The sequence below is a fragment of the Pogona vitticeps genome, chromosome 4 (genome assembly GCF_051106095.1).
Source record: "Pogona vitticeps strain Pit_001003342236 chromosome 4, PviZW2.1, whole genome shotgun sequence".
NCBI lineage: Eukaryota > Metazoa > Chordata > Lepidosauria > Squamata > Agamidae > Pogona > Pogona vitticeps.
This window is the reverse complement of record NC_135786.1, coordinates 36733063-36756866: the sequence shown is the minus strand read 5'-3', so window position 1 is coordinate 36756866 and position 23804 is coordinate 36733063. Positions and strand designations below refer to the sequence as shown.

Sequence of the window (23804 nt, the reverse complement as noted above, 5' to 3'; positions counted from 1 at the left end):
GCTGATGGCCCATTGCATGATTGCTTCTGTAATCTGCAGAGGTTCTCTGGATCTGTAGAGGCATCCCACCAGCAAACACTCTACTTCCTAGTGGAAGTAGTAACCATGCTCCGTTGGTATTTGCTGAAGCCACTTGAATGTTGATATTGCAGCGAACCATCTGAGTAGGAGTCAAGCAGTGCCTCCCACATTCAGGCAGCTTACTCGGAAGACTTCCATGGTCAGTTATAAAAACAATTGTTTAGATATTCAAGAAGATCCACAAGGGAACCAATGTAATTGCTATCCAAAACTAGGCCTAAGATCTGATTTGGAATGGGCTTAAAAACTAATTTTATCCGGGAATGAGGAGAGTTGTCCTACTACTCCTCTGTAAATTATTTGGTCCCAAAAAAGGAATATTGGCCATCCATCTTACATTGTTTATATCTTCTGGGTCCAGCCTAGGTTTTTTTTTCCCCAAGAATGATTAGATTGTCATTTCTTTTTAAAAAGTTGGGATAGCTCCCTCTCTCAAGAATGTATTTTCATCTTGTTGCCAACTAGATTTAACAGTCAACAAGAGAGAAGGATAAGGCGTATAAGAGGCTGAGCAGACTTGACCAAATACTTTCTCCTAGTACTCAGGTTTCAACAGCTGAAAATCATCCACTGGAAAAGGACTTCAGAATGCTGTGCTGTAATAAGCTATACAAACTCTGCTAAGCAAAAGAGGTGTCTGGTGATGATTGGTGCAGCCACCAAGATTATATTTCTTCCAGAAATCACTTAGGGATTCAATAGGCATCCTAGCCAAAATTTCCCAGAGCCCCAAGGAATCTGCTGGAATCTATCAACCTCTTTTTAATAGGTCCTCCAGCCTTGCAGAGGAACAAGGTTTTTTTTAACCTAAGATGACTTAGGTTAAAAAAGGGCAGGAAAGGAGGGAGGGAAGGAACAATGGGGAAAAGAGAAAGTCTAAACATGAACAGGAAGGCCTTTAGATCATCTTTGTATATTTCTCCCTGAGTCCTTAAGCTTGCCAGTCTCAAATTATATGACAGTGGAGGACAAATTTGATATATAAAACAATGAAGCCAGTTCTTTATACTGTATGAATTATGTACTGTATAGTAAATACTATATTTAGTGACTTCAGTTTCAGAACGTTTATACTAGAGATCAGAATCTTCTATGAAGAGCTGTTGTGAAAATTAGCATAAACCTTTGCCTTCAAATAGTTTTGTTCTTAGAGGGAAATTATTAATTTACAGTGGTGCCTCGATTTACAAACTTAATCCGTCCCAGACGGATGTTCTTAAGTCGAAACGTTCGTAAGTTGAATCAGCATTTCCCATAGGAAGGTACTGAAAACCGATTAATCCGTTCCGGGTGTTTTTTGTTCTTATGTAGAGACACGGTTTGTAAGTTGAAGCATTAGTTCCCCATAGGAACTAATGTAAAACCAGTTAATCTGTCCTCTACCACTAGGGGGAGAATTTTTCTTTTTTTAAAAACCTAAAATGACAGGTAAAAAAAGGGCAGGAAAGGAGGGAGGGAAGGAACAATGGGGAAAAGAGGAAAGAAAGAAAAAAGGTCATCGCTGGGCCACACAGACCCTTCAGACAAAAGTTTGTGCTTTTAAGCACAAAAAGAGAGAAGACAGAGAAGAGAATGGGATGGGAGACTTGAGTCTAAACTGCATTTTACAGCCTGCCTGCATCAACAACCAGCAACCATTATTCTGGCAAACAGACCCCATCAGCAGAAAAAAGAGCAGAGAGAGAGAGAGAAGACAATGGGGGGGGGGAGACTTGAATCTAAACTGCATTTTAGAGCAAACCAGCCAGCACATCCCCTCACAGAATATTTTCTGATTTTAAGGGGGAAAAAAAGACTTTGGAGTCTAAGCTCCATTTTATAGCCTGCCTGCATCAACAGCCAGCACAGTCACTCACAGAATATTTTCTGATTTTAAAACAGACTTTGGAGCCACATTTTAAACCCACACATTTTAAAACAAACGAAAGGTCACAGTACACAAACCCTAGAAGCTACAGAATGCAAAAATAAATAAATAAATTTTACATTTTAAAATTACTGTACAGTGTTGCCCCGCATGACGACGATAATCCGTCCCGGGAAAATAGCTGTTTAGCGAAATCGTCATGTGAAAAACCTTTCCCCATTGGAATGCATTGAAAGCCGGTTTAATGTGTTCCAATGGGGAAAATACCTCATCGTCCAGCGAAGATTGCCCTTAGGGAAGCCATTTTGCGAGTGCTGATAAGCTGTAAAAATGGCTGCCCTGCGAAGCATGGGTCCAGAAAAGACAGAGCAGCCATTTTGCGGAGCCGAAAAAATCGTCTTGCAAACAAACAGTTCGCGAAGCACGGACCGAATCGTTGTTAAGTGAAAATCACCCATTGGAATGACTGTTTTGTGAATCACTATAGCGATCGCAAAAAGTCATCGTCACGCGGATTCGTCATTTAACGGGGCAGCACTGTACAGTCTAATTTTCACATTTAATTTTAATATTACAGTCTACTTTTCACATTTTAAATCCACACTGCAAGAACCATCAGAGCACAGAAACATAACCCCCACCTAGCCCTAGCCCCCACCAAGCTGCAAAAAACCCCTGTACAGTAAATCAAAAAATAAAATAACCCCCCCCCTTAAAAAAAATAAACAGTCCATACAGTACAGTACCGGGCAGTAACAGGCAGTCCAAAGTCTCTCTCCATATCTACTCACTTACTGCTGGGACGAGTGAGGTAGCAGACAACCAGCCTCTTTGCTGGCCAATGGTTAACTGAAAGTTCAAATTTCGCGCTTTCCCCACCTCCCCTGCTGTTTTTTCATTTGCAAGTCGAAGCTCTGTTCACAAGTTGAAGCAAAATTTTGCGAACGGAGCTGTTTGCAAGTCAAAATGTTCGTAAGTAGGCACATTTGTAAGTTGAGGCATCACTGTAGTTTGCACAGAGCAAAACTTGGAAAGCAAACTTGGGTTTTTGTTTTCGTTTGACTCTAGGAATTATAATGCAAAAACACTAGTATGGTGGGCGAAAACCTGGTAACAGACTGATAAATACAACCTTTTTCATGTTTTGACAGTTGTTTCTCTTCTGTTAGGTTTATGGTATCCGTACAAGATCACGTGCTGTAGAAATCTTCACCACTTGTGCCCATATGATCTGTAACATGGAGGAGTTGGAAAAGGTGAACAGATGATTACCTGTTTTGTGTGTTGTATTGATTTTGGTAACACTTTTTACCAAAGATTGTCTGTTGTATTAACTTTGTAACATAGGAAATAAAAATTAGTATTGCTGTAGCTACATACACCATGAAATACTGTGACTGAAAGAGCATTTCAATCTGAGTGACTTAAACCCAAGCCCTGTAATGTGTGCTTTGTAATTTACTGGCGTTCCACTGTCTGAAAAGTCGTTTTCTGTACATAGGAAATATGTTTGCTTAACAAATAGAGGCAGACTTAAGCTGAGCTACCAGCAAATTTTGTTGCCATTTGGTGTCACTATCAAAAACCTTTCACTTAGCTGTTGTGTGCAGGGATACCCTCCAGAAGCCTTGAAAATTAGGAACTGCTATTCTGGCCAAGTTCTCTAAATATTCTGCCTGAGTTCAGCAAATAATGACATTCAGATGAGACTGACTGAAAAATGTGAGGTGTTATAAGTAGGGGTTAAGCTGGTGATATGCCTAACCTCATGCCTTCTTGACCCCCTGCACTGGTGTAAGAGTTGGGTTACATTTTTTCCACCTCTGTCGTAGTTGCAAAGTGCATTTATTACTATGTCTGAGAAAATAATTCAGATTTCACTTGCACTATTTAAAAATGATTGGTATCAAATATGTATTTTGCTGTGACTTGAAAGCTGTGCTTCATGGGCTTTGGAAATGAGTAAAAGTAAAGGCCATTCTTTTGTTTGTTATTTTGTTAAGCAATGAAATGCATTCATTCTTTATAGTAGGTGCAAGTTCTTTATAACTAGATCCACCTGTTATTATAATACTGTTGATTTTTGAGAACACCTTTCACATTTATAAAACCATTTTCTACTTTACTAGTGAGTAGCCAGAATATGGGATTCCCAGTGTGGTGTAATGGATAGAGTGAGGGACTAGGATTCTGGCGAACAGGGTTTGAATCCCATGGAAGCTGAACCTAGTCTTCAAGCTAATGTATTACTATTGACAAACAGTTTGCAAGTTGCTACAATTAGAAACACATGGATACTTTTTTTTCTTGTAGGGAGCAGCTAAAGTCCTGATTTTCCCTGTGGTACAGCAATTCACAGAAGCCTTTGTGCAGGCTCTGCAAATGCCTGATGGTCCTACATCAGACAGTGGGCTTAAAATGGAGGTTCTAAAGGTGAGTATATAAAGTGAAGACAGGAGGGCCTGGTGTGCTCTGGTCCATGGGGTCACGAAGAGTTGGACATGACTTAACGACTAAACAACAACATATAAAGTACATTGACACATTAGCATGAAGCTTTATGTTGGGAGTACTGTTTTTGTGATGGGCAAGATTAATGAATGGTCCTGAGAATTTTTTGTCAATGTAATATACTATATTACACCAGTATTTTTATTTTGCAATGTACAATGAACCAATAAAACAAAGGTGGTGCTAACTGAATTGCCAGTAATGGTAACATACAGGAGCCATTGATTTGGCAGAAACAAAATGCATCTTAATATCCTTTTAATGAAAGATCTTTTGGATCCTTTTTCTTTCATACCAAAATGCGTATTCCTTTCATGAAGAGCACTATAGGAAAGTTCTATGCACTAATAGTTACAAATTGTTACATGATATTTCATTGTACAGTAAATTTAGAATAAGGCCGGGGCAAGGACTTTGTGTAACTCAGAAGTCATTTTTCAGAATTGTTAGATCTCTGGACTAGAGTTTTCACATAAGTACATAATGTTTTTCAGTATTGTTCTCAAAGCTGAAAAAAGCTTTATATCATCTCACAAACTTAGTTGGTATCAGCTATTGTCACCAATATATGAGTCCATATATTGTAATGTGTCTGTGTCTGGGTTCTTTATCAGTAGAAGTATATTTTGTAGGTTAATTAGTAGTCAGCTGTATCAGTAGAAGTATTTGTATAGCTTGTCTAGTAGTCAGTCTACAAAATAATAGATCTTTTCTTTTGTAGAAAAGAATAGCAGGGGTAGATGCTAAAAATGCTTAATTTTGCAAATGAAACTCTGTTAATGTTTCTAAGGAATTTTCCCCCTCTCCTTTAGGCAGTGACGGCTTTAGTGAAGAATTACCCAAGGCACATGATTTCTTCCATGCAACAGATTCTTCCCATTGTTTGGAATACACTTACAGAAAGTGCAGCCTTATATCCTTTCTGTACCGTTTTGCAATAAGAGATAATTTTTAAGGAAGGATGCAGTGAGACAGGGGATGGGTGAACAAAGGAGGAAATCCAGGGAATCTTGTTTTTCAGGAGTAGGCTACATCAGTTGGACATTCTACAAACCTGCTGTGCATGTTGTGTCTTTTGGTGCCAGGCTATGTGTTTGTCTAATGCTGTTAGCACCAGCAATTTTGTGACTGGAACATAAATTGTGGTGGGTTGACTTCTTTCAGTTGTCATTTTCTAATCATCATCAGTTGTCAACTGTGTAAATCACAGATGGCTGAAATTCTCAGGGAGTATATTCTGTGTATAAAATGCTTTGTCTTTAGAGCACTACACTTCAAGAAGGTGTAGTGCTCTAAAGACAAATATCACAAATGCAACTATATATTTGTTTTGGGCCAAACAATTATTATAAATAAGTCTTGAAATCTATACATTCTTCAAGCAGCCAAAATGGAATGTATCTAAGCATGTATAGGGAGAATAAATTGTGGTAGCTGAAATTCTGTTGTTTAATGTAGTAAGTGGCACTACAGTACACCCATTGAACCATTGGAGATTTGATGAGTTAACTTCATAAATTTCATTGACTCAAATGGGCCTACCGTAACTGTGACTTACTTTAGCATAGGTTGCAACTAGAATTAGACCCACTTGAATCAATGGATGTACAGTATGGAGAAGTTGGCTCACCAACTCCCCACTGATCCAGCAGTTGGCTACTGTAGTGCAGCTTACTACACTGAGCAACAGAATTTCAGCCATTGTCTTCATTGGTAAAAATGAAAGTTGAGCGAACTCATTAATAAACACTGTTATTGTTAGTAATGATAAAGACATCCACCTGCTTAGCGTAATTGGTAATGACAGCAGGCTCTAATGACTATTATTTATGAAACTCATTGATGTGAAGTGTGGATGCGTGTCTGAAAGTTTTTGCCGTCAGATCAATAGCAGCTGGGGAAGCAACTTTCATTGGGAAACTGATGCTTGATGCAAACAGTTAAATCCCATACACTCGCTTTAGTCCCCGTCTTAAACCGCATACCCTCCAGGTTGTTGCTGTTTGAAATAAAGTTTTTAAATAGCTTTCTTTATCAGTATCATGTACAGTTTGGCCCAAAGATGACAGAGCTGATCTGTATTTGTAAGCATTAGCTGCAGTATATTTTCAGTTCATTATCTTGTGTCCTCACATTGAAAGATGCACCTTGTTTCTAAACAGATTTTTTAAAAAAAACTCCCAACAATTCTTTAAAAATTTTATTTTTTCCTCCCCCTCCTTTTATTTTAATAGAAATGCACTAATTTCAGAACACGGGATTTGATATGAAATGAAAAGTACTGTATGTAAATTGAATTCATTTTTTTTTCTTAATTAACTTATACCTATGTGAGAACAGAAGTAAATTACACAGAAGAAGTAGAGGACCCAGTGGATTCTGATGGTAGGAAATTTGTTGCTAGAGATGTGGCTGATGATCCATTTAAGTAATTGAAGGATTAGGCCATCTAAAAAAGAAGGGGTGCTTCTTGGAGAATATTTTTAAGTTGTGAGAATATTGTAAGATCAGCTGTTTGGGGGAGGAGGTCCTTGGAGAAAGATCAAAGGAATGAGCAACAGTAAAATCAGAGTTTTAGATTATGTTAATATGTTTTTCTATTTAAAATTAACTAGATCTGCTAAATATGAGTCTGTGCAAAATAATACAGATGTTATGCAATGAAATAATTATTAGAAAGCTTTTCATTGTGTTTCTTAGTTCTTTCATGCCAGAAAATGTTAAGTCTCCTTGTTTTTTATTTTTATTTTCTTCCAAATTTAGGTGAAGTTTTGGGCTTTGAAAATCTAGTCTTCAGTATATTTGAATTTGTTCATGCTCTCTTGGAAAACCACAAGTTTAAAAGCACAGTAAAAAAGGCTTTGCCAGAATTAATATATTACATCATTCTTTATATGCAAATCACAGAAGAACAAGTAAGCATGTTTTCTATACATTACTTTGTTAAAAAGTTAAAATCCATTTTATACATATTTTAAACTTGGCTGTTAATTAGTGTTAGAAAATACAGCATCCATATCAGTTCCTTTAAAGAGTCTTCAGTTTTGAAATAGGCCTGTAAGAATGTTAGAACATTGGTGTGAAGGTGTATTTTTTCTTGAGAAAGAGGTTCTTGTCACACTATGAGTGATAATTGAAAAATATTTTTCACTTCTGGCTTTTATCAAATAATTGGTTGAGATACAGTGATTGTGTAACACCTGCCTTTGCTGCTGTTAATGTAACTGTTCACTCAAGCCGTGATGGGAATGTACAATCTCCAGGCTTAGAAGGAAGGTACCTCCAAATGCCAGATGCAGGGGAAGGGGTATCAGGAGACAGCTATCTAGTTATCTCTTGTGCTCACAGAGGCATCTGGTAGGGCCACTATGAGATACAGGACATTGGACTTGATGGGCCCTTGGCCTGATCCAGCAGGGCTCTTCTTATGTTCTTATAATGCTGTTTTGGGGGGAAATGTTGATTTAATGGTATATTCCACTTTTGAGTAACAGATGTTTCAGACAGGTTAGGAGAAACATATTCAAGCTGTTGCAATTACCTTTGCAAATGGAAAATACCAAGGTTACTGACTTTCATTAATATAACAGAATCCTATAGGTGTTCACGTAAAATTTATGTAACTTGTCATGATTGTAGCTAAGTGATGAGTACCTTGTCACACAGCTAATCGCATAGCTGTCATACATCCTTATCATCAATTAGCCACGGTTAGCTGCAGGATATTATACAAACATGCCAACACCAATAGGGTTTCTGCATTTGTGGTATCTTGTCACTAATTCTTTATATGTATTCCATGATAAATTGAGAATTGGAAGTCTCATATACCCTTCACCAATTTCGTATAACGTGATGATGCTTAACAGCACATAACTGAAAAGCAAAAGAATTGGTGGAGCATTTGGGGAGACTTGAGTATACCAGCAAGAGAAGGAGTTGTATTCTTATTGTTATCATCTTGCATTGCCAACTCTGCCTACATTTCTCAGGAGAATGTGAGAAATGGAAAAAAACATGCTTTTTGTGAGGAGAAATTGTATCAGAAGCTCATTCTGTTTTTCCAGAAGTCACCTGCATGAGAATGCAGATAATGTACAGAGTAGTCTGGGGATTTTGCATAATAGTGTTTTTTTTTAAGGTAGTCAAGTCATCTTTGATATGTTGGAAGACTGATTTCATGTTTGTTTGGCTTTTTGTAAGCTTGGATTTGGGGTCAGAAAGGTGCTGCCTGACATAGTACCTCCTGTCTTGTAAAGCCACAGACAAAAAAAATCATTGAGTTAAACTGTCTAGATAGCTTAGTGAGTTGGGTATTTGGCTGTGGAGGCAGAGGTTGATGGTTCAATTCCCCACTGTACCTCCAGGGAGAAGAGCCAGCCTGTGTGGCCTTGGGCAAGCTGCACAGCCCTAAGGGAATGAAAAACCGCTTCTGACTACTCTGTACCTAGAAAACCTTGGGAAGGGCTGCCATAAGTCTGAATCGACTTAATGGCATGCAGTGATTAATGTGCTGAATAAAAAAACAAAATAGGAAATAAAACAATTGTCAATATGTAACAATTGGTTTAGTTAGTCTTGAAAGGCAGTTATTCTTCTATAAATTATTGAGCTAATTTGATTTCTTTTCAGATAAAAGTCTGGACTGCAAACCCACAACAGTTTGTTGAAGATGAAGATGATGATACATTTTCTTATACAGTTAGAATTGCTGCACAGGACTTATTGCTGGTAAGGGAGAATATGCAGTGTTCCAAAGGATCTAAATCAGGTCCCTCCAGGTAACAGTCATCATACTATCTGTTGAGCATGCTGGCTGGGACTAATGGAAATTAGAGTCCAGTGATATCCACAGGTTCTTTACCTCCGGCTTAAAAGTAATGATAAACCAGAGACTGATGTTTCACATGAAGCTTTCCTCTACCATATAGATATTTAACTTGGAGCCTGACTATCTGTAACCTCTACACTATGTTCATGCACTACGACTTCTAGCTTGGTTATCAGCAAGATACAATAATAGGCAAGTCTTTTTTTTTTGCCTTCTACACAAAATAGCAGCTATTGCCCTATTTTTTTAGGCTGTGGCAGCTGATTTCCAGAATGAGAGTGCAACAGCTCTGGCTGCAGCAGCCACAAGACACTTGCAAGAAGCTGAGCAGGCAAAGAACAGTGGGGCTGAACACTGGTAAGTGATTTTGTCCTCAGTATCAGCGTTGGTATGCCTTTCAGTATGAGTCTTTGGGGAACATGAATGGGAGGGTGCACTAGTTTATGGGGTTCCTATAGGCATCTAGTTGGCTACTATGGTACCAGAATCCTGGCCTGGATAGGTCTTTGGGTCTGATCCAGAGCAGTGGCTTCTATATTCTTAAGGCAGTTTCTGAAGCGATCATTAGTCAGTCATACCTTAGAAAATTTAACATACACTAAAAATAATCATGATTTTGTTCCACAATTGAATAATTAGGTTAGAAAATAAGCATAAAATTACATGTGCAGTAATTTCCTACTTACTGCCATTTGCACGTGATTTGGAGGCTCTAGTGGACAAACTCATAAAACTCAGTTCAGTGACCTGGAGGAAATTTGTCCTAGGAGATCTAAATAACCTGCTAGGTTTGTTTCTATTTTAAATATTGACTTTACTAGTTAATTTCTCTTCCACAAATAGTACAACGTTGTTAGTGGGTATATAGATTACTAGAGGATATCCAGATAAATGATAGAATGGATGACAAGAGGTCCTGTTGCTCAGTTTTTTCCACTGGCCAAGTTCATGAGAAACTTGTGTGTGTGTGTGTGTGTGTGTGTGTGTGTGTGTGTCGCAAAAGCGATCGCAAAATCTTCACCGCTATGCGATTTCATCGTTAAACGGGGCACCCGTTAAGTGAGGCACTACTGTGGAGGAAAATAATAGAAAAGGAAAAACCAGAAATCTGTTCAAGAAAATTGGAACTATTTAAGGAACATTTTGTGCAAAAATGGACATGATAAAGGACAAAAATAGTAGGGACCTCACAGAAGCAGAAGACATCAAGAAGAGGTGACAAGAATATACAGAGGAATTATACCAGAAAAATCTGGATGTCTCGGATCTTGAGCCAGACATCCTGGAGAGTGAAGTCAAGTGGGCCTTAGAAAGCACGGCTCACAGCAAGTTAGTGGAGGTGATGGCATTCCAGTCGAACTATTTAAAATCTTAAAAGATGATGCTGTTGAGGTGCTACATTCTATATGCTAGCAAGTTTGGAAAATTCAGCAGTGGCCAGAGGATTGGAAAAGATCAGTCTACATTCCAGTCCCAAAGAAGGGCAGTGCCAATGAATGCTCCAACTACCACCATACAATTGCACTTATTTCACAGGCTAGTAAGGTTATGCTCAAGACAGACTTTAGCAGTGTGTAGACTGAGAACTCCCAGAAGTACAAGCTGGATTTCGAAGGGGCAGAGGAACCAGAGACCAAATTGCTAACATGCGCTGGATTATGGAGAAAGCCAGAGAGTTCCAGAAAAACATCTACCTCTGCTTCATTGACTATGCAAAAGCCTTTTACTGTGTGGGCCACTGCAAACTATAGCAAGTTCTTAAAGAAATGGGAGTGCCTGACCCACCTTACCTATCTCCTGAGAAATCTATATGTGGGACAGTTAGAACCGGATATGGAACACTTGACTAGTTCAAAATTGAGAAAGGTGTACGACAAGGCTGTATATTGTGTCTCCCTGCTTATTTAACATATGCAGAATACATCATGTAAAAGTCTGGACTGGATGAATCCCGAGCTGGAATTAAGATTGCCAGAAGAAATATCAATAACCTCAAATATGCAGACGATACCACTTTGATGGCAGAAAGTGAGGAGGAATTAAAGAACCTCATAATAAGGGTGAAAGAGGAGAGTGCCAAAAATGGTCTGAAGCTCAACATTAAAAAAGTAAGATCATGGCCACTGGTCCCATCACCTTCTGGCAAATAGAAGGGGAAGATATGAAGGCAGTGACAGATTTTACCTTCTTGGGCTCCGTGATCACTGCAGATGGGGGCAGCAGCCACAGAATTAAAAGACTCCTGCTTCTTGGGAGGAAAGCGATGACAAACCTAGGTAAAGGTAAAGGTTCCCCTTGATATTTAGGCCAGTCATGTCCATAGAGCCAGCGTGGCCTGTGCAACTAGACACAGAACGCCATTACATTCCCACCGAGGTGGTACCTATTTATCTACTTGCATTTGCATGCATTCAAACTGCTAGGTTGGCAGGAGCTCGGACTCCGTCGCGTGGATTCGATCTTTCGACTGTTGGTCTTCTGACCCTGCAGCACAGAGGCTTCTGTAGTTTAACCTGCAGCACCACCACGTCCCTGACAAACCTAGACAGCATCTTAAAAAGCAGCACTTTGCCAACAAAGGTCCGTATAGTCAAAGCTATGCGGTTTTTAGTAACAATGGAAGTGAGAGCTGGACCATAAAGAAGTCTGACTGCCAAAGAATTGATGCTTTTGAATTGTGGTGCTGGAGGAGACTCTTGAGAGTACCCTGGACTGCAAGGAGATCAAATCTATCCATTCTGAAGGAAATCAACCCTGAGTGCTCCTTGGAAGGACAGATCCTGAATCTTAAGGCTCCAATCCTTTGGCCATCTCATGAGAAGAGAAGACTCCCTGGAAAAGACCCTGATGTTGGGAAAGTGTGGAGGCAAGAGGGGAAGGGGACAACAGAGGACAAGATAGTTGGACGGTGTCATCGAAGCTACCAACATGAATTTGACCCAACTCCGGGAGGCAGTGGAAGATAGGAGTACCTAGCATGCTCTGGTCCATGGGATCACGAAGAGTTGGAGACAACTTAACAACTAAAGAACAACAATAGCAAAGGGTCAGAATCTTGTTCATTTCAGCACATTATAAGTAGTGCATGGTCTGTCCAGTAAATAAAAAGTTTGTTGTTGTTTAGTCGTTAAGTTATGTCCGACTCTTCGTGACCCCATGGACCAGAGCCCTCCAGGCCCTCCTTTTTTCCACTGCTTCCCGGAGTTGGGTCAAATAAGAAGTAGACAAAGTCTTTTGGGGCTTTTCTTGGGGGGGGGGCAAAATACAATTTTTTGAGGCTCTAGGGTGATCCTGCAGGCTGCAAAAATGCCCCTGGGGAGCAACATGTGTCCTGCAGGCTGCATTTTGCCCACCCCTTTTGTAAACTCTACCTTTCGAAATAAGTTCAACTCTCACTTTTATTAAATCAGAGACAAGGTTTCACTATTTTCAGCTGTGATTATTCATACCTTAAACAGATTATTTATAAGGTATTTTTCAGAAAACGATTAATGCTAACTCATAAAGATAAATACTGAAGAATGATGTGATTGAAAATACCCTTTACTTCAGTCCGTTCGGACTTAATCATCTTCAGTTTCCATCCAAGAGAATCCAGTCTAGCTCTGATGAGCTGCATTTCTAGCAAACAGCATCTCAAGCACATGAGAATAATTTGGATATCAGAGGTATAGCATTCTATAGTATGCACAACTTCTGATACCTTTCTCATTTGAAGTATATTGTAAACCATATACATTATAATAAACTCCTGGTATGTTTTATTTTACGTATGTACTAAACAGTTTTTATAAATACATGTTATTAATATTTTATTGTTATTAATGGTAACAAAACTACTTTAACTTTTCCATGGAAGTAAATTAGAAAAGTGAGTGTTGGAAAACCTAAGTCACTTGTATTTTGCAGGTGGAAGATACATGAAGCTTGCATGCTGGCTTTAGGTTCAGTCAAATCTCTTATCACAGACAGTGTGAAGAATGGCAGAATACACTTTGATATGCATGGATTTCTAACAAATGTTGTTCTTGCAGACCTCAATTTGTCAGGTACTTCATCATTTGAATTATTGATTGATGCCTAGGAACAAAAGTTCAACTAAGTATTTATGATACAAGGCATTGGGAAATTAGTTGGGACTGTGTGCTATTATGCATATAAATTGAGTCAAAGGATTTCTTAGGTTTAAGTTAATTTTACCTTTGCATTTGCATGCATGCCAAAATTAATTCATAAATCACTGAACTCTAAACTAAAGATCTATTTTTAATTATGGCAATTAATGAGAGTTTAAAACAGGACAGTCAGTGGCTTCTATCTCCCCTCCATCTCCACATGCCCTGGAAATTTGCCACTCCTTCAGAACTCTTAGCTTTGGAAACATTGTACAGTACCTCTATTGTCTCTGCCATCCATAAAGGAAAGAGGAGGGGTGTGTACATTTGTCCAGAGACTTTGACTATCTGGCTGTCTTGCACTGTTATGGCACCCCATTCTATCTCTCTGCAGCGTACAACGAAGGAAGAGGTTTTCAGGTACACTAAAGAATTATTTTTTCATGCCTTGGATACTTCAGTGGCAAGATTGTGTGGACACATATGTTAATAATGAGGTATCTTAACTGTTCCTTCCATCCCTGTAAGGAGCCCTTCTCAATTATATAGAGAGCCTTGCTTTTTAATGATCCTTGTGAAAATAATCAGCACTAACATAAACATCTTTTTTTCTTTTAGTGTCTCCTTTTCTGCTTGGTCGTGCTTTATGGGCTGCAAGTCGATTCACAGTTGCAATGTCTCCAGAACTTATCCAGCAGTTCCTACAAGCTACAGTCAGCGGTCTTCATGAAACTCAACCGCCTTCCGTGCGAATTTCTGCAGTAAGGGCTATTTGGGGGTATGTAGAGCAGGAAATAAGACATAGTTTGGTTGATTTGTGATCTTATGTTGAAGAATTTTGTATGATGGATGAGGTACTGGATCTGTAATATTAAATGTGTGATTATGAGCTGTGTTGCACAGTGTTACAATTTTACTGACTTTCCTGATCTTTTTCCCTTTAGCTATTGTGACCAGCTGAAGATTTCTGACAGCACCCATGTCTTACAGCCTTTCCTTCCCAGTATCCTTGATGGACTAATCCATTTAGCAGCTCAATTTAGTTCAGAGGTTCTGAATCTTGTGATGGAAACCCTTTGCATTGTTTGCACAGTAGATCCAGCCTTTACAGCAAGTGTAGAGAACAAGATATGTCCCTTCACCATAGCAATCTTTCTCAAGTATAGTAATGGTATGTGCCCAGACAGTATCTTGGTGATGTAATTATGGATATAGCTCATCTTCAACGATTTTCGTTTAAATGCCAAATCAGTCAAAATATCTTTGAAAGAAAAACTGTGCTTGATTACAGGATTATACAATCAGTTGCTTTTTCTGTGTATTTTATGAAAGATAATATTGAAGCCTCCTGATATTTTGTGGTTTTCTGTCGACAAACTTTGTTGTTTGTTCTTCATTCTTGTTTCAACAAAGGCAAACACACTTTAAATGTTACACTGAAATCCTTTATTGTGGATAAAAGTAATTGTTCACGCCAATCAGAATCGACTGGTTGAATTGCTGCGACTTAAATGTTGATTTACCAGAGTCCTGTTGATTCAATTTGTTTACTGCACTTAGAGTAATAATTGGATTTAGCTTATTACATCAAAAAGTTTAATATTCCTTATTGTGAACTGTAGATCTGTAATTTAACCAAATACTATGATTTCACAGACTCTTCACATAGTCTAATGTGTTAAGAATAAGAGATATGGAAGAATTCACTTAAACATTAGTCTAGAATCCTGAGGTTCTTATTATTTTCTCCCTACATGTAACACCTGAAGTAAGAGCATCAGCTATTGAAGTTTTGTCTTCTCTTTTTGTTCTTCAACACTTTGAAACAAATGTGACCATACTTATATGGATAGGAACATTCTATCTGATGCCCTAGAAGAGCATTTTTTAAAAATCTAGTATCAATTGTACTAAACTTATTTTAACTCTGTGATTTTTATCTAGATAATCCTCAGTAGCAATTGATGCTTTTTGTTCCTTTAGATCCTGTTGTGGCCTCTCTTGCCCAAGACATCTTTAAGGAATTAGCACAAATAGAAGCTTGCCAAGATGCAATGCAGATGAGATTAATCCCAACTCTTGTTAGTATCATGCAGGCTCCTGCTGATAAGATTCCAGCAGGGCTTTGTGCTGTAAGTATTTGGACACATTTTCAAAATGAGAGATATTCTATGTCTTGGCCAGCTTTTCTCAAAAGGAAACAGAAACATTCATTCCCATGCTAGCTCTGGAAAATGCATTTAGTCATCACTGGGGAAAGCGTATATTTATTCTGGGAATTACATGCTATTCATCTTTGTTCTTCTAGGTCCAAGGGACTCATTTTAGTAATTATTTTTTGAATTAAACGTTTGACCATTCATTAGCATGGGATTGGATACAGACTTGAATGGATTGAGCGTAGCTCTTGTTGAAATCAGTGTGGCTTAAGTTGAAGTACTTTAGTCTAAATCAGTGGTTCTTAACCTTTGTTACTCGGATGCTTTTGAACTGTAACTCCCAGAAACCCCAGTCAGGACAGCTGGTGGTGAAGGCTTCTGGGAGTTGCAGTCCAAAACTCCTGAGTAACCCAAGGTTAAGAACCAGTGGTCTAAATCCACCTTACAGCACCTTTTCAGGAATGTTGGTTTGGTAACTCCAAGTTGATAAAAGTGACTCCTGAAAACTGATTTGTTATCCCTGGGTTTTTTAGGCAAAAATTATGAAATATTAATTGAAAAATATGTATTTGAGTGCCAGTTTTCATTTCTTTAGCACAGAAATAAACAGCTCTCAATCAGGAACTAAAATTTCCTGCTCTTTCAATATTGATTTTAGTAAGCAGGGGATAAATTCAGCCTATTGTTTTCAGCCTGTTTATTTTACAATTTATTCCTGTTTCTGATTTGTTTGTTTTTTAGACTTCGATAGACATTTTAACAACTGTTGTGAGAAATACTAAACCCCCTCTTTCAGAGCTCTTAATATGTCAAGCTTTTCCTGCTGTGGCTCAGTGTAGCTTGCACACAGATGACCATGCTACTATGCAGGTAATCATGTTTTTTCTTTTTTGAGAAGAGGGGAAGTTTTTTAGGTCACATGGTGTTTATAAGCATATGTAATCAAGTCTCCAATTCAATAGCATGTTTAATTACTTTTATTAGTACAAGTTGACAAGTTAGGCATACCCTTTATAATTGCAACTTACCTTGTATAATTCTCAGCAGAACTGGAATTAGCAAGTACTATCTGCCTCTTTCTTTTTTTCTGTGATTTTGTTTGTCGCAATTAGTGACTGGGTGGGGAAAAAGGGAGAAGCATTTAAAAGGTATAATATAGTCAAGGAAGGTAATTGCATTCCATGTCTAGTCATGCGAGCCATGTGATCACAGAAAGTATCTACATACAAGTGGTGGTTCTTCAGCTTACAAATGGGAATGCAAAGGCCTGGAAGCCTTCCGGACACCCTCCCCCCACCCTGTCCCCACCGCCGGCAGCCTCCCCGCGCCGCCTACCCCGGCCGTTCTCGGACGCCTGGAAGTCCGAGAACGGCTAGGGAAAGCGGCGCGGGGAGGCTTCAAGCATTGGGGACAAGGTGGGGGTGGATCGGGAAGCTTGAAGCCTACCCGCGCCGCTTACCCAGGCTGTTCTGGAAGTCCGAGAATGGCCTGGGTAAGCGGCGCGGGTAGGCTTCAAGCTTCCCGATCCACCCCCCACCCTGTCCCCGATACCGGTAGCCTCCCCGCGCCGCCTACCCTGGCCGTTCTCGGACGCCTGGAAGTCCGAGAACAGCTGGGGAAAGCGACACGGGGAGGCTTCAAGCAGCGGCTGCAGGGTGGGGGGGTGTCCGCACCCAGCCTCTCCCCACGGCTTGGATCCAAGCCTTGGGGGGAGGCTGGGAGGGTGGTGGGATTGGGATGCCTTTCAGGCATCCGGGGCTTGGATCCCACCCGCCGCCGGTTACCCTTGGGTAAACGGCGGCGGGTGGGATCCAAGCCCGGGATGCCTGAAAGGCATTCCAATCCCACCACCCTTCCCCCGCGGCTTGGATCCAAGCCGCGGTGGCTACACCAGCCATGGCCGGACTCTAGGGAGTCCAGCCATGGCTGAGGTAGCCGCCGTGGGTCAGAACCAAGCCGCAGGGGGAGGGAGAAAACCGGATAATCCGTTCCAATTGGAACGGATTAACCGGTTTTCAATGCATTCCTATGGGAAACGGTGCTTCACATAACGATGTTTTCACATAATGTTTTTTTTTTTCCGGAACCAATTAACATCGTTATGCGAGGCACCACTGTAAATTGGTTTGTTCTGGAATCCTTTAAACCAGGGGTCTCATACTCAATTTACCTGGGGGCCGCTGGAGGCAGAGTCTGGGTGAGGCTGGGCCACATCAGATTTTCCGCCAAATGGAGCAAGAGCCCAAGGAAGCCACCCAGGAGTTTTCTTAGCCTGGCTGAGGCTCAGAAGAGAAGGAAGCACTGCTGGGTGCTGAGGCAGCCACTGGCCGAGCTGGTGCTGGGGGTGCTGAGAGAAAGATCCAGAGAGCCGCTTCCCTGGAAGAGGTGGCAGCTGCAGCTGCTGCTGGTGGCACTGTTGGAGGCGCTTTTTGAGGACAGGCTGGGAGTAAGCTCCACTCTTAGGCATCGCTTGGCGGTGGCTCAGGTGCTCAGGTAAAAGGGTTGGCAGTGCGCCTCACTCGCTGGCTCTCCCCCAAGACAGCACCTCTTGCACCCTCCATCCGGAAGTGCAGCCTGCCAGCCAGCAGACAGGCGGACTGGCTGGCAGGCTGCAGTTCCAGATGGAGGGTGCAAGAGGCGCTGTCTTGGGGAGAGCCGGCGAGCAAAGCGAGGCTTTTTTTGACTCTTGACAGCAGGGGACGCGTGGGCGCTTCGGGGGGGCAAGCAAGGCGGGGGCCGCAAACTATCATCCAGTGGGCCACAAATGGCCCCTGGGCCACATGTTTGAGACCCCTGTTTTAAACAGTATCTTTTAAAGTTAGCACTGGTTTTATAATGCCTGTGTTTCAGAGTAGGTGAGGATTTAGTATGTAAATATTAGATGCTTACATATTTGATTCCCTTCTTGAGTCCTTAAGAGCTGGCTACTTGTAGGTTAACCACAGAGCCACTTAATTATGATTCAAGGTTAGTGCCTTCCTTTCAGATGCATACAGGACCAGAGCTACATTATGTGTCTTCAGACCATTCTCTAACCTCATTGCAAAACATTGTCATAACAAATCTCAGAGCAGTTTGTGCAAAATGGAAACTACTTAATAGCATGCATACATGTGTCCTGACTCTCTACTGGAGACTTGGTGCAAAAAGGAAGTGAATAAAGTCATATTAAAAGATCTTACACATTTTAATTGCTGTTTCACTTACACAGAATCACCAATTAAGTGCTTTTCTTTTCATTCAGAATGGTGGCGAGTGTTTGCGTGCATACATCTCAGTAGCTCTGGAACAAATTGCTCAGTGGCACGATGAACAAGGCCACAATGGATTGTGGTATGTGATGCAGGTGGTGAGTCACCTTCTAGACCCACGCACCTCAGAGTTCACAGCTGCCTTTGTAGGCAGGTTAGTTTCCACATTGATTTCCAAAGCAGGAAGTGAATTGGGAGAGAATTTGGACCAGATTCTGAGAGCAATTCTTAGTAAAATGCAGCAGGCTGAAACACTTACTGTAATGCAGGTAAGAAATTAGAGATCAGATACAAGTTTGGTAAATAGAATGAAATTCTTTACCCTTATTCTTTAATATGTGTAAGGAAAACTTTATACATAAAACAGACCTTAGGAATTTTCTGAGCACAAACCTGATTTGATTATCAATGCAATCAACAACCATATGGTATCATAGGTATGAATGAGTGTGTAATCTCTGGATTGAATTCACATGTTTATAAGTTGCCCCTGTAACAAGATATTCCATGTAGCAGAGCTTCTGAACTTAAATCAGAAGAATATTTTTAGTTGTAAGCTTTTACCTGTTAAAGTTACAGTGGTGCCTCAACTTATGACCATAATCTGTTCCAGAAGATGGAACATGAGTCGAAATGGTCGTAAGTCGAAGCACCATTTCCCATAGGAGTGGATGGGAACGTGATTAATCCGTTCCAGCCAAAAAAAAAAACCCAACAGAAAATAAAACACTGCAAGCCCCAGAGGAACATGCTGGGGCTGCTGGGGCTCCCACAGGTCTCTGGCACCCAGAACTGTCCGTGTGCGGGGGAGAAACTGAAGAGGCACCGGCCAGAGAAGCCTGGAACCCGGCAGTAGGAGAGAAAGGAAGCCTAGAAGGCTGGTCAAAGTGAACAGGGCCGGAGACCTGGCCAGGGCGGATCCGGGCAGGTGGGTGCCTACTCTGGAACTGCCCCCACTTTGGGTGGTGGACTACCAGTTCCCGCTTGCCCCCCTCAGGGTGAGGGGTTCCTGGCCAAGGGCAATAGCCGGGCGCCTCTTCCAGACGGACTTCCACCATTCACGTCGGCCAGCCTTTGAGGCTTTCTTTCTCTCCTGCCGCCCGGTTCCCGGCTTCTCTGGCCGGGTGCCTCTTCAATTTCTCCCCTGCAGATGGACAGCCCTGGGTGCAAGAGACCTTTTTGGGTTTTTTATTTTTTTTCCCCCAGCTCCTCCGGGGATGGGGCGTGGGGTGGCAGCATCCTGGCGCCAAGAGGCTGAGCCTGGCCCAGGGCTGTGGCGGCCGCTCCCTTCCTTTCAAATCAAGAGGTACTGTAATGTCGACCCTAAAAATGTTCCCTGACTCCTGCTCTAACCCTTGGAGCGAAAGAGCTATTGTACAAAGAAGCAGCCTCTTCGCCACCAACGGTTAGCAATTTGAATTTCCCGCCTTTTCCCCCTTGCCTTTTTGTGTTCATAAGTGGATGCTCCGGCCACAAGTTGAGGCAAAATTTTGCGGCCGGAGCTGGTCGTAAATTGAAATGGTCGTAAGTAGGGACATACGTTAAGTCGAGGCACTACTGTGCACATATATAATGAATACATTTTCAGCTGCAGGTGAAAAGCAGAGACTGCAGTTTTTAAAGTAAAAGTCTATAAAAGTAGTAGTATTTTACTTAGAAACACACATGTGAAAAACACTGAGTTTTCTAAGAGCTCACCCAGGCACCTATAAATTTAAATCTGTAGAGGAATATCTATGATTTTGTTGTCTGTTCTGTCTCTGTGTTGCTGCTGCATGTTCTGGTAGTTTCTTCTTCCTCTCCCTGGCTTCTTGGCTTGGGTCTTTTTGACTCCTTGCTGGCTTTTGGCTTGCATTACACTAGCCCTTTTATCCGAATATGATGTTTGTATTTCCTTATCTTTGTTAACATATTCCTGCCTAATTTGCAGATTGCATTAATAGCAAGACCAATACAAAACTCCATAAAGTCCACTATATGAGCAGAGAATGGCTGATAAAAAATGTGAACAATTGCTAATTTAGCAAAATGAATGCTTCATTAAAGTAATAAACTCCATTCACTTACAATGTCTTTTGCTAGTCGTGCAGATCTAATAGACTGTTACACATATTTTGGTACTTTAGCGAAACTAGCTATTTGCCATAAAGGATCATCTGACAGGCAATGGATTGCTATTCAGATCTCCAATTTATGATCACATCTCAAATTTCCAGGGTTATATTTCTTATACCCCCTTAATCGTTTAATAGTTTATTTATGCAAAATTTCAAACTTTGACATTTCCCTTATCAGGTGAGTGTAGGGATGTTTCACTTCTAGATTATCTCTGTTTCTCAATAGTTCAGTGTTGCAGTCTTGACAGGTAAAGCTGAAGAACCTAACACCCAACTTCATTAAACTTGAAAAATGAATATATCTGTGCAACAGCAAAACAAAACTGCAGTTATTTGAACAAGAGAAAGATATGTACTATGCAGAACATAAAAGAACTCTTGCAGTTGAAAACCAATCCAAACGTTAGCACGCAAAGCAATTTGCCATTTAATATTTACTGTATTTTTCACTCTATAAGACGCACTCCCCCCCAAAAAAGTGGAGGGAGTGTGTGCGTCTTATGGAGTGAATACTGTAAAACAGTGCTCCCCAGGGCCCAGTGGGGGGAAGGCGGGGGGAGCCTCAGAAGGGTCCGAGAGTGCCTTCCAGGACCCTTCGTAACCTCCCCCCATGGGGCCAACGGGAGCCAAAACCACAACCTTCCAGACCCTTATGAGGCTTGGAAAACCTCAGAAGGGTCCTGGAAGCTGGTGATTTTAGCCCCACTGGCCTCACAGGGGGGAAGGGGGAGCCTCCAAAGGGTCCGAGTGCCTTCCAGGACCCTTCAGAGGCTCCCCCACACCCTCGCGGGGCCAGCGGGGGGGGGGCAAAATCACAACCTTCCAGGACATTTCTGAGGCTTGGTAAGCCTCAGAAGGTTCCTGGAATCTGGCGATTTCACCCTTGCTGGTCCCGGGTGGTGGTGGAGGGAGCCTCCAAAGGGTCCTGGAAGGCACTCTCGGACCCTTCCTAGGCTCCCCCCACTTCCACCCCCGTGGACCCAGTGGGCCGAAATTGCCAGAATATTTTTTCCTGTTTTCCTCCCCTAAAAATGAGGTGCGTCTTATGGAGCGAAAAAAGACGGTAAATAGGCCTTATTACAGTTCTCAGTATTATATGCATTCATTATTGCTGTATCATTGGAGTATTCTGTAGTGGCATATCTGCTAAAATTGTAATTTAAATGCAGTAAAGAATGTGGGCAGGTTTCTAAATGAAGAGATGAACTACATCTCTAGAACAACAACAGTAGATGGACAAGGAAGATGTGCTTTATAATGTATCCATTGATTTTTTTACAGTGAAATTCAGTGACAGATCTTGTACTCTAAATTTATATTAATTCTTCTGTTGGTGTGGCATGTTGAGTTTAGTTTCAAGCATTGTTAAAATTACTGATCCTTTAAAAAATACAAATAGAAAAATATCCTCATCACTTTGTCTCCTTTACAGTCTTTGATCATGGTATTTGCTCACCTGGTTCATTCTCAGTTGGAACCACTACTAGAATTCCTTTGCAGTCTGCCTGGGCCAACAGGCAAGCCAGCTTTGGAGTTCGTAATGTCAGAATGGATGAGTCGACAACATTTGTTCTATGGGCAATATGAAGGCAAAGTTAGGTAAGGTATTTCTCAGTTATAATGTCTGTGCCAAAGATCAAAGTGTGCTCATTCCTTTCAGTGTTCTGTGTTATTGTATAGAAATTGGGCTGATTTTGGTTTTATTACAACAAATGGTTGACTGCCTAACCATTGTTTCCTGTGCTTGGCTAAAATGGAACAGTATGGTGTGTATTCAATTGAAAATGGAAGTTTCCTTTCACATATGAAAGAGAAATGGAGAGTGCATGAAGCCCAGGCTTGTACAGGCTTATTCAGTAATCTTAAACTTAAATAGGTTTATTTGTTTCAAACTACCCATGTTGCAGTTTCCTTGTGTCAACAATTGGTTATTTGTTAGTTCACTTTCTAACTTTGATCTGTCTTCAGGTTTTAATTGTGCTAATGTAAAGTAGAGAATTCTTAGCCAAATGTGGAATCCTTAGCGAAACCTGAGACTTGTTTAGAAGTCATCCTCTGCCATCCATTTAATTCAAACAAAAGAGGCATAAGACATATGCCCTTGGTAGAAATGAAATGTAGAAAGAGCACTTGCTGGCAGGTTATTTTCAGGCCACAAGGATGGAAACATTGACCCATTTTCTTGCTTAGTTCTCAAACTAGGGAAAAATATGGTGAATAGTAGTGTAAAAGCCATTGTGGGAGAGAATTAAATTTAATGTCAGTTAACACCTCAACACTTTTGATCACCTCTTGCTTGGCCATCTTACTATTTAAGTCTTCATGTCTGTGTATTGATTAAAGTGGGCAGAAGAACTGTTGTGTTAAGACTGTAGAAATGTAAACATCTACAGCAAAAAATATCTTGAAATCAAATTTGTCAGGTATTTATTATACACCTGTAGAAGTGTTTTTTGGAAGGTCTTATTTATGCAGACTCTTCCTAGAAAAATCAGGCTTTTTTATTCTGATTTAGGCATATTTGGTAAATTTAAGGCTTTGAAGATATGAAACATTATTATCGAACTCAGATCTAGAAATAACGGCAGAAGCCTAGGGAGCAGCCTTCTGCCATTGGTCTCTCTAACTCAGTGTTCTCAGCATTCCCCGGCAGCACCTCTCCAGGGTTTTAGGTAATAGTTCCCTGGCAGATGAAGTGTGTGCTGCATCATCAAGTTGTGGTCCATGTGCTATGGCTCCCTTGCATTGTTAGTTGCTAGAAATAGTTCTTCGATAGTGGTGCAGTTTGAACTTTTAGACATATTTTAAAGTGAGGAACTTACTTTAGTGTGGTCCTATACCTGACTACTTAAAAAGCAGGCCCCATTGAGTT

The 23804-nt window shown here is 40.8% G+C and overlaps 1 protein-coding gene across 2 annotated transcripts in view; it reads left to right on the top strand.

Annotated features, from left to right (window-relative positions):
- Positions 1-23804, top strand: part of IPO9 (importin 9) — a 57025-nt gene that overhangs the window by 19622 nt on the left and 13599 nt on the right. For both annotated transcript variants that reach the window (XM_020782483.3, XM_078393312.1), the window contains 14 exons: positions 3118-3204; positions 4262-4381; positions 5272-5372; positions 6786-6844; positions 7223-7374; positions 9092-9190; positions 9541-9647; positions 13200-13339; positions 14024-14183; positions 14350-14576; positions 15389-15537; positions 16306-16434; positions 18809-19084; positions 22365-22531. In XM_020782483.3, the coding sequence (XP_020638142.1) occupies positions 3118-3204; positions 4262-4381; positions 5272-5372; positions 6786-6844; positions 7223-7374; positions 9092-9190; positions 9541-9647; positions 13200-13339; positions 14024-14183; positions 14350-14576; positions 15389-15537; positions 16306-16434; positions 18809-19084; positions 22365-22531 (1973 nt within the window). The remainder of the gene's footprint in view (positions 1-3117; positions 3205-4261; positions 4382-5271; positions 5373-6785; positions 6845-7222; positions 7375-9091; positions 9191-9540; positions 9648-13199; positions 13340-14023; positions 14184-14349; positions 14577-15388; positions 15538-16305; positions 16435-18808; positions 19085-22364; positions 22532-23804) is intronic.